This window comes from Oncorhynchus tshawytscha, linkage group LG08 (genome assembly GCF_018296145.1).
Source record: "Oncorhynchus tshawytscha isolate Ot180627B linkage group LG08, Otsh_v2.0, whole genome shotgun sequence".
Lineage (NCBI taxonomy): Eukaryota > Metazoa > Chordata > Actinopteri > Salmoniformes > Salmonidae > Oncorhynchus > Oncorhynchus tshawytscha.
In genome coordinates, this window is record NC_056436.1 from 27,490,549 (window position 1) to 27,503,233 (window position 12,685).

Below are 12,685 nucleotides of genomic sequence, written 5' to 3' on the forward strand. Positions count from 1 at the left end.
AAGAGAGACATCATTGATATATACAGAGAAAAGAGTCAGCCCGAGTATTGAACCCTGTGGCACCCCCATAGAGACTGCCAGAGGTCCAGACAACAGGCCCTCCTATTTGACACACTGAACTCTATCTGGGAAGTAGTTGGTGAACCAGGCGAGGCAGTCATTTGAGAAACCAAGGCTGTTGAGTCTGCCGATAAGAATGTGGTGTTTGACAGAGTCAAAAGCCTTGACCAGGTCGATGAATACAGCTGCACAGTATCGTCTCTTATTGATGGTGGTTATGATATTTTTTGCGACCTTGAGCGTGGCTGAGGTGCACCCATGACCAGCTCGGAAATCAGGTTTGCGAAGCGGAGAAGGTCGGTGGGATTCGAAATGGTCAGTGATCTGTTTGTTAACTTGGCTTTCGGAGACCTTAGAAAGGCAGGGTCTGTAGCAGTTTTAGTCTAGAGTGTCTCCCCTTTGAAGAGGGGATGACCGCAGCGGCTTTCCAATCTTTGGGGATCTCAGATGATACGAAAGAGAGGTTGAAAAGGCTAGTAATAGGGGTTGCAACAATATCGGCGGATAATTGTAGAAAGAAAGGGTCCAGATTGTCTAGCCCGGATGATTTGTAGGGGTCCAGATTTTGCAGCTCTTTCAGAACATCAACTATCTGGATTTGGGTGAAGGAGAAATGGGGAGGCTTGGGCAAGTTGCTGTGGGGAGTGGAGGGCTGTTGATCGGGGTAGCTGCCTGTGTATATTGGTTCCTAACTTCCCTGAAAAGTTGCATATCGCGGGGGCTATTTGATGCTAATGCTAATGCCACAAGATGTTGTTGTGCTGGTCAAGGGCAGTCAGGTCTGGAGTGAACCAAGGGCTATATTCATTCCTGGTTCTACATTTATTGAACGGGGCATGCTTATTTAAAATGGTGAGGAAAGCACATTTAAAGAATAACCAGGCACCCTCTACTGACGGAATGAGGTCAACATCCTTCCAGGATACCCGGGCCAGGTCGATTAGAAAGGCTTGCTCGCTGAAGTGTTTTAGGAAGCGTTTGACAGTGATGAGGGGTGGTTGTTTTACCGCAGACCCATTACGAACGCAGAAAATGAGGCAGTGATCGCTGAGATCCTGGTTGAAGACAGCAGAGGTATATTTGGAGGGCATATTGGTTAGGATGATATCTATGAAGGTGGCCGTGTTTACGGATTTGGGGTTGTACCTGGTAGGTTCATTGATAATTTGCATGAGATTGAGGGCATCAAGCTTAGATTGTAGGATGGCCGGGGTGTTAAGCATGTTCCAGTTTAGGTCACCTAACAGCACAAGCTCAGAAGATAGATGGGGGGCAATCAATTCACATATGGTGTCCAGGACACAGCTGGGGGCAGAAGGTGATCTATAGCAAGCAGCAAAGGTGAGAGACTGGTTTCTGGAAAGGTGGATTTTTAAAAGTAGAAGCTCAAATTGTTTGGGCACAGATCTGGATAGTAAGACACAACTCTGCAGTCTATCTCTGCAGTAGATTGCAACTCCGCCCCCTTTGGCAGTTCTATCTTGTAGGAAAATGTTATAGTTAGGGATGTAAATGTCAGGGGTTTTGGTGGTCTTCCTAAACCAGGATTCAGACATGGCTAGGACATCTGGGTTGGCAGAGTGCGCCAAAGCAGTGAATAAAACAAACTTAGGGAGGAGGCTTCTAATGTTAATTCAAAACATCAGAAATCTCATAATTAAAATTCCTCAAACATACAAGTATTTTACAACATTTTAAAGATAAACTGGTTGTTAATCCCACCACAGTGGCTGACATCAAAAAGGCTTTACGATGAAAGCACACCAAACGATTATGTTAGGTCTGCACCTAGTCACAGAAAAACACAACCATTTTTCCAGCCAAAGAGAGGAGTCACAAAAAGCAGAAATAGAGATAAAATGAATCACTAACCTTTGATGATCTTCATCAGATGACACTCATAGGACTTCATGTTACACAATACATGTATGTTTTGTTCGATAAAGTTCATATACAAAAATCTCAGTTTACATTGGCGCGTTGAGTAGTTACAAAACATCCGGTGATTTTGCAGAGAGCCATATCAATTTACAGAAATACTCATAATAAACATTGATAAAAGATATAACTATTATGCATGGAATTATAGATTATACACTTCTCCTTAATGCAACCGCTGTGTCAGATTTCAAAAAAGCTTTACCGAAAAAACACACCATGCAATAATCTGAGTACAGCGCTCAGACAACAAATCAAGCCATACAGATATCCGTCATGTTGTGGAGTCAACATAAATAACATTATAAATATTCACTTACCTTTCATGATCTTCATCAGAATGCACTCTCAGGAATCCCAGTTCCACAATAAATGTTTGATTTGTTAGATAAAGTCCATCATTTATGTCCAAATACCTCATTTATGTTCGCGCGTTTAGCCCAGTAATCCAAATTTATGACGTGCAGGCCAGACAAAAAGTCAAAAAGTTCAGTTACAGTTCGTAGAAACATGTCAAATGAAGTATAGAATCAATCTTTAGGATGTTTTTAACATAAATCTTCAATAATGTTCCAACCGGAGAATTCCTTTGTCTTCAGAAATGCAATGGAACGCAAGCTAACTCTCACATCAACGTGCATGACCAGCTCATGCCACTCTGACAGACCACTGACTCATTCAGCTGCCATTCCCCCCTCCTTCACAGTAGAAGCATCAAACAAGGTTCTAAAGACTGTTGACATCTAGTGGAAGCCTTAGGAAGTGCAATTTGACCCCATAGACACTGTATATTCGATAGGCAAAGAGTTGAAAAACTACAAACCTCAGATTTTCCACTTCCTGGTTGGATTTTTTCTCAGGTTTGTGCCTGCCATGAGTTCTGTTATACTCACAGACATCATTCAAACAGATTTTGAAAGTTCAGAGTGTTTTCTATCCAAATCTACTAATAATATGCATATATTTGCAACTGTGCCTGAGTAGCAGGCAGTGTACTCTGGGGACCTTATTCATCCAAACTACTCAATACTACCCCCAGCTTAACATGCATGAAACCAAGGCTTTTACGGTTACAGAAGTCAACAAATGAGAGCGCCTGGGGAATGGGAGTGGAGCTGGGCACTGCAGGCTGCCTGGTTGAACCTCTACATCACCAGAGAAACAGAGGAGGAGTAGGATAAGGGTACGGCTAAAGGCTATAAGAACTGGTCGTCTAGTACGTTCGGAAAAGAGAGTAAAAGTATCAGGTTTTGCCGTGCAGTAACAGAGAGAACAGTCTATAACTTTTCAGCTTCCTGAGGGGGAAGAGGTGTTGTCATGCCTTCTTCGTGACTGTGTTGGTGTGTGTGGACCATGATAATTCCTTAGTGATGTGGACACCGAGGAACTTGAAGCTCTCAACCCGCCCCACTACAGCACCAATAAAATGTGGATATGGGTGTGCTCGGCCCTCCGTCTCCTGTAGTCCACGATCAGCTCCTTTGTCTTGCTGATGTTGAGGGATAGGTTGTTGTCACTGACCTCCTCCCTTATAAGTTGTCTCATCGTCGTCGATGATCAGGCCAACCACCGTCATGTCGACATGCTTAGTCCCCTCACCATTGCTGCTTGCGGCAATGCAGTTGTGGTTGAACAGGGAGTACAGGAGGGGACTAAGCATGCACCCCTGAGGGGCCCCTGTGTTGAGGTTCAACATGGCAGATGTGTTATTGCCTGCCCTCACCACCTGGGGTAACCTGTACATGATATAAAGGAAACAGAAACTAAAAAGACAAACGGTTTCAGGAGTTTCTGGGTTTGCTCTTAAGTAATTATAACATTTTCAAAGTAACTCTAGTTGCAGAGGGAGGTGTTCAGTCCCAGGGTCCTGAGTTTAGTGATGAGCTTGGAGGGCACTATGGTGTTGAACGCTGAGCTATAGTCAATGAACAGCATTCTCACATAGGTATTCGTCTTGTCCAGGTGGGAGAGGGCAGTGTGAATTACAAAAGAGATTGCATCATCTGTGGATCTGTTGGGGCAATATGCAAATTGGAGTGGGTCCAGGGTGTCTGGGATGATGGGTTTGATGTGAGCCTGAAGAAAGCACAGCGATGCCGAAACTTTGGTGATTTATCCAATAAATTACTGGGAGTTTATATATAGTATGTGACTCTATTTTTATAGTTGATGTGAGCCATGACCAACCTTTCAAAGCATTTCATGGCTACAGATGCGAATGCTACAGGGCGAGTCATTAAGACAACATATCATACAAATTATAATTCGTAACATACCATACGTCCTGCAATTCCTATCATATTGTACAACTGCTATTACATTGGTAGACCAATGTAATGTAACCTAATGTAACATATATTAACTGGAGTTGCACTGATTTTAGTAACATACATTGTATAACACGTTTTGTTCTGAGACCAGGTTGGCCAATTGCCGACCCTTCTGAAGGAACATTTAGAGAGGAAAGTTGCGTAACAGTTTGGATGTGCATGCAGTCTTCTGTAAATAACAGGACACCGTTATCCACTGAGTCTAGTCCATGTTTACAGTGTCTCTCTCACGACCTCAGTGGACAAGCCAATGTTGTACTCTCCTTACCTGCTTGTCTCCATATAATTCTCATCCTCTTCGCATATCTCCATGATCAGCACAGAGTGGAAATGGTTGATGCATACTAAAGGTCAATTACTTCTTCTAATTAGACAAATCTACTCTAAACACTCTGGAGGGGAAAACACTGGCTAGCCTGATGTCAATTAACTCTTTAATGTGATGTCTAGTCTAATTTCCTCACATCATTATCCATTCCTGTGGTAACTAAACATGATGGGGGAAAATACTATGTATGGAGGGTAATAAATGAATGTTGACTTTAATTTATGGACCATGAATGAAGGTATGACTATTTACACAGCACATCGAACTCTATTGACTTTTCTATTGCAGTGGCAAAGGGGATATATTTTTGATGTGGTATTTAATTAATATTTCTAACACCCAATTTCAGACTCAATATTTCCTTCTTCGTATATATATAATCAAGTCAAAGCACTGTTGTTACATGCCTATATGACAAGCAATCTGCTCATTATAAGGTGGCGGCCAGAGGGGAGGGTCGGCATTTAAGGATCTACTGACTAGTGCAATATGAATTACAGAGCTCGCAGCCCCTCTGTCATGAGATAAGTTGGACAAGACCTGGCATTTAAGAACGCTGTTGGCACCAAATCCAATTATTCAAGTTATTTTTGATGAAGGACAATTCAGTCAACAAGTATACTGCAGCAATGCAATGCATTCCGTCTTGTATGAAACAAAGATTTGCTGCTATCAAATGTGCACATCCAGAGAGGATTGCATTAAAGCTGATTACACATTGATGAGCACTGGCACGGCAGTAAAAATACCTTTTCAGATTCTGAAGTCTTAAGTGTTGGCATACATGTCTTCTCTAGATGGTTTGAGTTCTCCTGAGGGAGCTGTTTAGTGGTTTTGCTCCTCTATCCTCCACTGCAGTCTATCCCTGCATCGATTAACAGACACGAAAGAAGCTCTACATCATCCACTTCCTGCCCTGCTTCCTCAATTTGATTTCAGCAACCACAAAACACCTGCCAGTGCCACAACACCATCCTTCACATCCACACGCTCCATAGAGACAAACATCACACAGAATTCAGGTTAAGACTCTCTTGCTGTCTTTTGCTAATCAAGATAGATTGGTTGTTTACCTTATTACAGCATCATACAGTGTAGTCCACAGTGCAGACTATAGAATGAAGTACTCATACCCACTAAAGACCTGTCATCTTGTGACCAGTCCTTCTTGTAAAATACATTTTTAACCCCAATGGGGTAACCTGTACATGATATAAAGGAAACATAAACTAAAAACACAAACGGTTTCAGGAGTTTCTGGGTTTGCTCAGAAGTAATTATAACAATTTCAAAGTAACTACTGATATTAAATATTGTTCAATAATATCAAAAATATGGTCCCTCAGTGTAATTATCTTAAACAAAGCTTTATACAGCACTTACAGCATTCTAGACTGTAGAGGTGTATTGCCATCTAGTGGCAGAGTTGATAATGTCAGAATAATATGATTTACCCAAATACTGTATATTTATACTTGTGCATCAACACATGACAATTAGGGGGTTAAGTGGTTAGAGAATAAAATACTAAAAACACTATAATATGATGCAATATGTGTGAGGATATGATATTAACATAAATAACAAATTAATATAATGTTGATACTAAAGTAATTACAACATTACTACATGTACAAGTGTCAAAATGTAAAGTGTTTATTAGTGATGCTGGAGTGTGGAAGTATGCAGGCTGGAGTGTGTTAAGTGGATGTGCCGTATGATAATGAGGGTGCTGGTGTAACACCCAGAGAGCAGGGCTGTCTGGGGGTCAGAGGGCAAGGGGGAGTCTTGTGCTGTCAACTCAATGACCGATTGGCAACCAAGAACCAGGGAGGTTGTTGTGGTTACTACGCTGATTGTGGTGTGTGTGTGATTACAATCTGATCTGTCTAATAACAGCAACACAAAGTTACAAGAGTACCGGAAATAAGTGTTATTACACAAGGATAAGAGCAACAGTGTTTTACAGTGATTGACTTTGAATTGATTAGTGCTTCCTTTCTAGTCATATTTCTGATGAGGTTCAGCACTTCATTATTCTATAATCTACCCTGGGTCCCATAACACATCACATACAATCTGAAATGGCTTACAAACCTCTCTTCCATCCATCTTACTCAAACTGGCATGATGACAGGGACACATAGTGGGATTTATTGTTTATTGGTGCCACTATACTTCCCCTTTCTCTCTCTCAGTCACTTCAGAAGCACAGGAGTAGGGCGACAGGGCAGGGGAGGGGTGCACAATTGTTAATTGGCCCTTTGAGAGGAACAGAGAGGTGAATGAAGAAGAGATGGGGACAGTAGGGTCCTGTTGCCTCTCCAAGGGCCAACAGCCTGAGCAGTAGATGAGAGATCACCCCATCATACCAGGCACTGGACTAGTCAAGATACATTATGGAGGTTATACATCCTGAGAGAAATAACAAGTTAGTATAGTTTTAGTCATAACATATGATATGCCTATAGAGACATTGCAGGTGCAAACATTACAATATATTAACTTTTAATTTGACTCTGAGAAGTCAGAACATATGAATATGAAATGTTCTGCAGTCAGGGCTGATGGCAGCAGAGCGGTATTGTGGTTATGGTCATGTGGAAACGGTTGCCTCACATCTCATGCCACACTGATGCAAGAGGTGGTTGTTCAATGGAACGATAGGTACTCTTTTTTTCTTCAATAAGGGGATGGACCTAAATTAGCATTTCACAGGTCCCCTTTTCCTCCTCTATTGCAACCTTCCCCGCAGAGCCCTTGCTTTCCCCGGGGATTGTCCTGTTTTTGGCACTTGTTGCCGTTGGCAGGGTGACAGTATTCGAGTGTGCAAACTTGTGCTATTGTCCACGGGCCAGAAGGAGCCATGGAGACCCACTAATATGACACAGGAAAATGTTTACTGATGGCAATTCTATGGGCTTTGTCTAACTCTTTCTCCTTCATGACGACTCGATTTAAGTCTCTAAATGTTTGACTACAAATGCAGGAGTGCTATCCAGCTCCTTTCCTTTTGTCCCGCGAGGTTTGAATGAGTAATTCAGCTTTTGTGTCGCTCGATTGAGGGGGCAAATAGAAAGACAAGATTCTTGAGCGCTCAACCCCCCTTTCCATGGATATGTGCTCTTTAGATCCCCCTCCCCACTCCCACCAAATCCTACATCTGACAGCACTCTGGAGGGGGGCTAGATCACAACAGTTGAAATTGTCTCGCAGTGATGAAGCATACCCATACCATTAACAGCCTATGTCAGACTAATCATGCACGGTAGTTCTTGGGGCATATTTAGAAGTATGGATAAACTATTGTAAGGGTGTTCCATGAGCGCGCGGAAGACCGGGCAGAAATATTGCATCTATTAGCCGCTTTTCTTGGAGGATCTCCGTGACAACAATTTGCGATGGCAAAGAATTCAATACCGGGGGCTCGGAGGCTGATTGGGGTGCATTGTGAGGGGACTGAGGTCGCTGATTGGTTCAAGGAAAGCACCAACACTACACGCAGTTTATATTCATTCAACTTGTTGAAGCACTCAGACTACTTCTGGGAGAGAGACAGGAATGAGAATCCTCAACAGGGGACATGGTAAGTTTTATTTGTGGTTATGAATGGATAACTTGCAACCTACGTGTTGTTAGGCTATGCGTAATTCCTGTTTTATTAGGCACTGTGCGTAATTGTGTGATTATTGTGGTATTCCTTATGAACTACAAATAATGTGAGTATAAAGTTCTAAATATTTTTCTTAAATATTTATATCTTATGATGCTATTCATTTTTTTCAGATTTTAAAGATGAAGAAGAATATCATTTGCATGGACTTTTTTGGTGGTAGGCCTATGGATTAAAATATTTACACTGTAAAATGGCAAGTACAGACAGTGAGGTGAAAACGTTACTGAATTTTGTAAACTTGGCATCCAGTGACATCAAGGCGGCTCTGGACAAATCAGCCCCTTGCAGGCGCTCTGTGGACCACAGGAAATACCTGCAGAAACAGCTCAAGCGTTTTTCTCAGAAATACGCTCGGATGCCTAGATGCCACACACACAGGTCCACGGAGTCTAGCATCGCCAAAGATGTGGTGAACACGTCCAGCGAGTATTCATTGGAGACAACTCACCCGAGCACGACGCGCGTCAATGAAAAAGGGGTTTCGGATGCGCGAGACGTAGAGAACGCAAGGATGGCTCAAACCCCAACTGTAGACAGTGATAACAGTAAGCAAGAACAGGTACCCATGAGGAAACGTCAACTCCCTGCATCGTTTTGGGAGGAACCCCGATTAGCCCAAACCAACACAGACTATTTGCAGTATGGATGGAAAAAGAGCCAAGGTGTGATAGGAATCAACGATGTTGAAAAAATAAAAAAAGCTCACGAGGAACTAACACCGAGCTTGCTTCTCTCCAATAGACGTGGCTCTGTTGAGAAAGAACCGCTCAAACTGGACGTGGCCTCTCATAACGTCAATGTGTGCGGTTTCTGTCCGTTTCAGTACCACGGACACCACGTCTTTCAGAGTCACATAGTTGTTCCACAATCGGCTGTGGGACTCTGGGGGAAAGCCACAGTGGCTGAAACGGAAACACCCGACATAACACACCGACATAAGAACTACACGCATGTCGTGGTCAAACCCATACCGACTAAACCCACGGTCCCGCCATCCATTTTCAACGTGTTTGGGTTCATTTAAACACAATTACAGACGTATAATCATAGCTTAATAATTGCCTAAGCAATAATGAAGATGTAAATATTAATGTGTTTAGTTCGATATGCCGTTTTTTTTTCAAACTTTGCATTTCTCTTTTTTTAAAGAGTAGTCATAAATAAGCACTTAAGTAGTCTTACATTTCATACCAAACTTTTCTGCTTGGAACACCTGCACCTTTACCACTTGGGTTCCATAACGTCTAAGGAATTTATTATAAAATCATAGCACCGTCTCAAACGGAAAAATGTAGACTACTTCATCTTTCTCATTTTTAAAATGGAAGGGAATTTATGTTGATATAGGAATGGAGTGACATTTGACGTTGTCCATTTTTTGATTCGTCGTGATAATCTATGCTAAAGGAGAGGTGTGTTGATTACCTCATGGTGTATATATCTCTTAAATACACTGGTTTAAAAATGAATTGATCAAAATTACATGTAGTTCACTTGTGTTTGTCAACAAAAAGTAAAACACAGACTGACAGATAGTTCCCCACACTATTTCTTGATATTTTTTGTTTGTAAATAATACTTGTGAAATGGAGAAATTACATTTATTTTTTAAATAAACAGTAGATCTTTAGATTTCTTTCTTTGGTTCGAACACCTTTTTCAATAGCCTTTTAGCACTGACATTTACAATAACAACAACAACTCAACTATAATATACACTCATTACACTAGGTTTGTTGAAAACACACTTTCAAAACATATTACAAAATCAGTGCTGAATACCAACAAGTAAATTCCATCCAAGCAAGCACACTTCATAAAGCCTCATATTGATTGTCTCCCTTTGTTCAACTCGGCCTAAACATCTGAAAGACAGGTATTTTAAAAGCTTACCTTGAGTTAATTTTAGCTCAGTTATGCTGCACTTCTTCAGGAGACTATCAACTGCTGTGCCTTTATCTATCATCATTCGTCAGCCCATCCACACAGACCTGCAGCTCACAGCCACTGTATGTGCACACGACACAGACATTCCACGTGCACACGACACACATATTCTCCATTACACACATTTTGCACAATCATCACTACCCCATAAATACAGTTTTAAAAATCCTGTAAACTGGTAACTTAATATACTATAAGGCACAACACACAGGAACACTGACAAGCCTTATTTGCCATCAGGGCAGAAGTCATCAAAGCTGTGTCTGGTCAGGCTGAGGTACTGCAGCAATCTCTGGGAGGGGTAGGCTGTCCAGAGACCTGAGTCTGGACACAACCATCTGCTCATGGATCCTTAGCCTGCACAGGTGCATCAGTGGACGGGCTGACACTGAGGAAACACTGTATTAGATTGTCCCAGCTGTTTGAGTGTGTGTGTGTCTGTGTTCATTGATGTACTCACATGACTTGGTCTTGATGCTGGGCCATTCGTGTCATCCATCCAGGAGCTCGGTGAGTCTGGCACACAGTTGAACATCACCAACGTAGTCCAGCAGTAAGTCTACGATGGGCCCTGCCCAGTTACACACAGTTGATGAGATCAACTCACAAAACTAAGGGATATAAGAATGAACAGAAAGAAAAGATAATGAGCATCGTGCCCCCCTCCCCCAAAAAGGCTATTTATCAAGTTCCCAGAATAATCATGATCACAATAGGAGCCTACTTTGCCTTACCTGTACTTTGCTGGCAACAAGTCATGTGCAGGTTAAAAGAGGCATGTCATTGGTAGGCAGTACATTGTTGATGTCGATGACTATGCTGTCCTGGGCTGGGTGTGGGCTGCAACCATATGCACATCTGAAGTAGGCCCAGATATCACAGCCATTGACCAAAAGCAATACAAGAGACACGACAGGAGAAACACAGTGCACTCGTACATACTCATGGTGTCCATACGGAGCAGCAACATGTAGAGGTAGGAGTCCTGTCTTGGTGGGTTTGTTGGCATCTGTGTTGGGAGAGAATTGCAGCTCCACTATCTCCCTGTGGCAATTTTTACTGGCCTCATACAGGGCTGTAAGCACCGTTACGTCTGCATGTTGATGTCAGCACCTGAGGAAAAAGTGACTTTGGAGAAAACTGAATGAGTTTAATAAGAATGAATGTATCACCTGTCTGTGTGACTACAGTAAAAAGCCATATGTACTATAAGGCCAACCATGTCATCTGTTACAGCATTACACACACTGTAACCTACCTTCTCTAATGAGGTATCGCATTGGCCTCTACGCGTCCTTGCTGGGCTGCTACTATGAGTGCTGTAGGTATTGGGAGGATTAATGATGGCTCCTGCCCAACAATTTTTTTGTGTGTCCATGTATGCTGATGTTTCAACCATATACAGTGCCTTGCAAAAGTATTCATCCCCTTTGGCGTTTTTCCTATTTTGTTGCATTACAACCTGTAATTTAAATTGATTTTTATTTGGATTTCATGTAATGAACCTACTTAAAATAGTCCAAATAGGTGAACAAAAATTTCTAAAAATAAATGAAAGTGGTGCATGCATATGTATTCACCCCCTTTGCTATGAAGCCCCTAAATAAAATCTGGTGCAACCAATTACCTTCAGAAGTCACATAATTAGCTAAATAAAGTCCACCTGTGTGCAATCTAAGTGTCACATGATCTGAGTATATATACACCTGTTCTGAAAGGCCCCAGAGTCTGTGACACCACCAAGTAAGCTGCACCATGAAGACCAATGAGCTCTCCAAACAGGTCAGGGACAAAGTTGTGGAGAAGTATAGATCAGGGTTGGGTTATAAATATTTTTAAAACTTTGAACATCCCATGGAGCACCATTAAACCCACCAAAACCCATGGACCAGGCAAGGAGGGCATTAATCAGAGAAGCAATAAAGAGACCAAAATAACCCTGAAGGAGCTGCAAATCTCCACAGCAGAGATTGGAGTATCTGTCCATAGGACCACTTTAAGCCGTACACTCCACAGAGCGTGGCTTTACGGAAGAGTGGCCAGAAAAAGCCATTGCTTAATGAAAGAAAGAAGCAAACAAGTTTGGTGTCTGCCAAACGGCGTGTGGGAAACTCCCCAAACATATGGAAGAAGGTACTCTGGTCAGATGAGACTAAAATTATTTTTTTTGGCCATCAAGGAAAATGCTATGTCTGGCGCAAACCTAACACCTCTCATCACCCCGAGAACACCATCCCCACAGTGAAGCATGGTGGGGGCAGCATCATCATGCTGTGGGGATGTTTTTCATCAGCAGGGACTGGGAAACGGGTCAGAATTGAAGGAATGATGGATGGCGCTAAATACAGGGATATTCTTGAGGGAAGCCTGTTTCAGTCTTCCAGAGATTTGAGACTGGGACGGAGG

The 12,685-nt window shown here is 42.2% G+C and overlaps 1 protein-coding gene and 1 long non-coding RNA gene across 2 annotated transcripts; one reads left to right on the top strand and one right to left on the bottom strand.

Moving 5' to 3' along the window:
• Window positions 1–7,887: 7,887 nt before the first annotated feature.
• Window positions 7,888–9,609, top strand: LOC112256738 (protein FAM181A). The gene is made up of 2 exons (XM_024430194.2): window positions 7,888–8,242; window positions 8,443–9,609. Exon 2 carries the CDS (start codon window positions 8,523–8,525, stop codon window positions 9,354–9,356), a length of 834 nt encoding a protein of 277 aa, XP_024285962.1. The 5' UTR covers window positions 7,888–8,242; window positions 8,443–8,522; the 3' UTR covers window positions 9,357–9,609.
• Window positions 9,610–10,529: 920 nt separating this feature from the next.
• On the bottom strand, window positions 10,530–11,716 carry LOC121846888. Its single transcript, XR_006083875.1, has 3 exons — window positions 11,014–11,716; window positions 10,740–10,890; window positions 10,530–10,667 (listed from the first exon to the last, which is right to left on the bottom strand). It is a non-coding gene; the product is annotated as an uncharacterized LOC121846888 (long non-coding RNA).
• Between the last annotated feature and the right edge of the window lie 969 nt (window positions 11,717–12,685).

What these genes read in the sequence shown, in the direction of transcription:
- LOC112256738 (XM_024430194.2), top strand. Translation starts at nt 8,523, where the DNA reads ATGGCAAGTACAGACAGTGAGGTGAAAACGTTACTGAATTTTGTAAAC.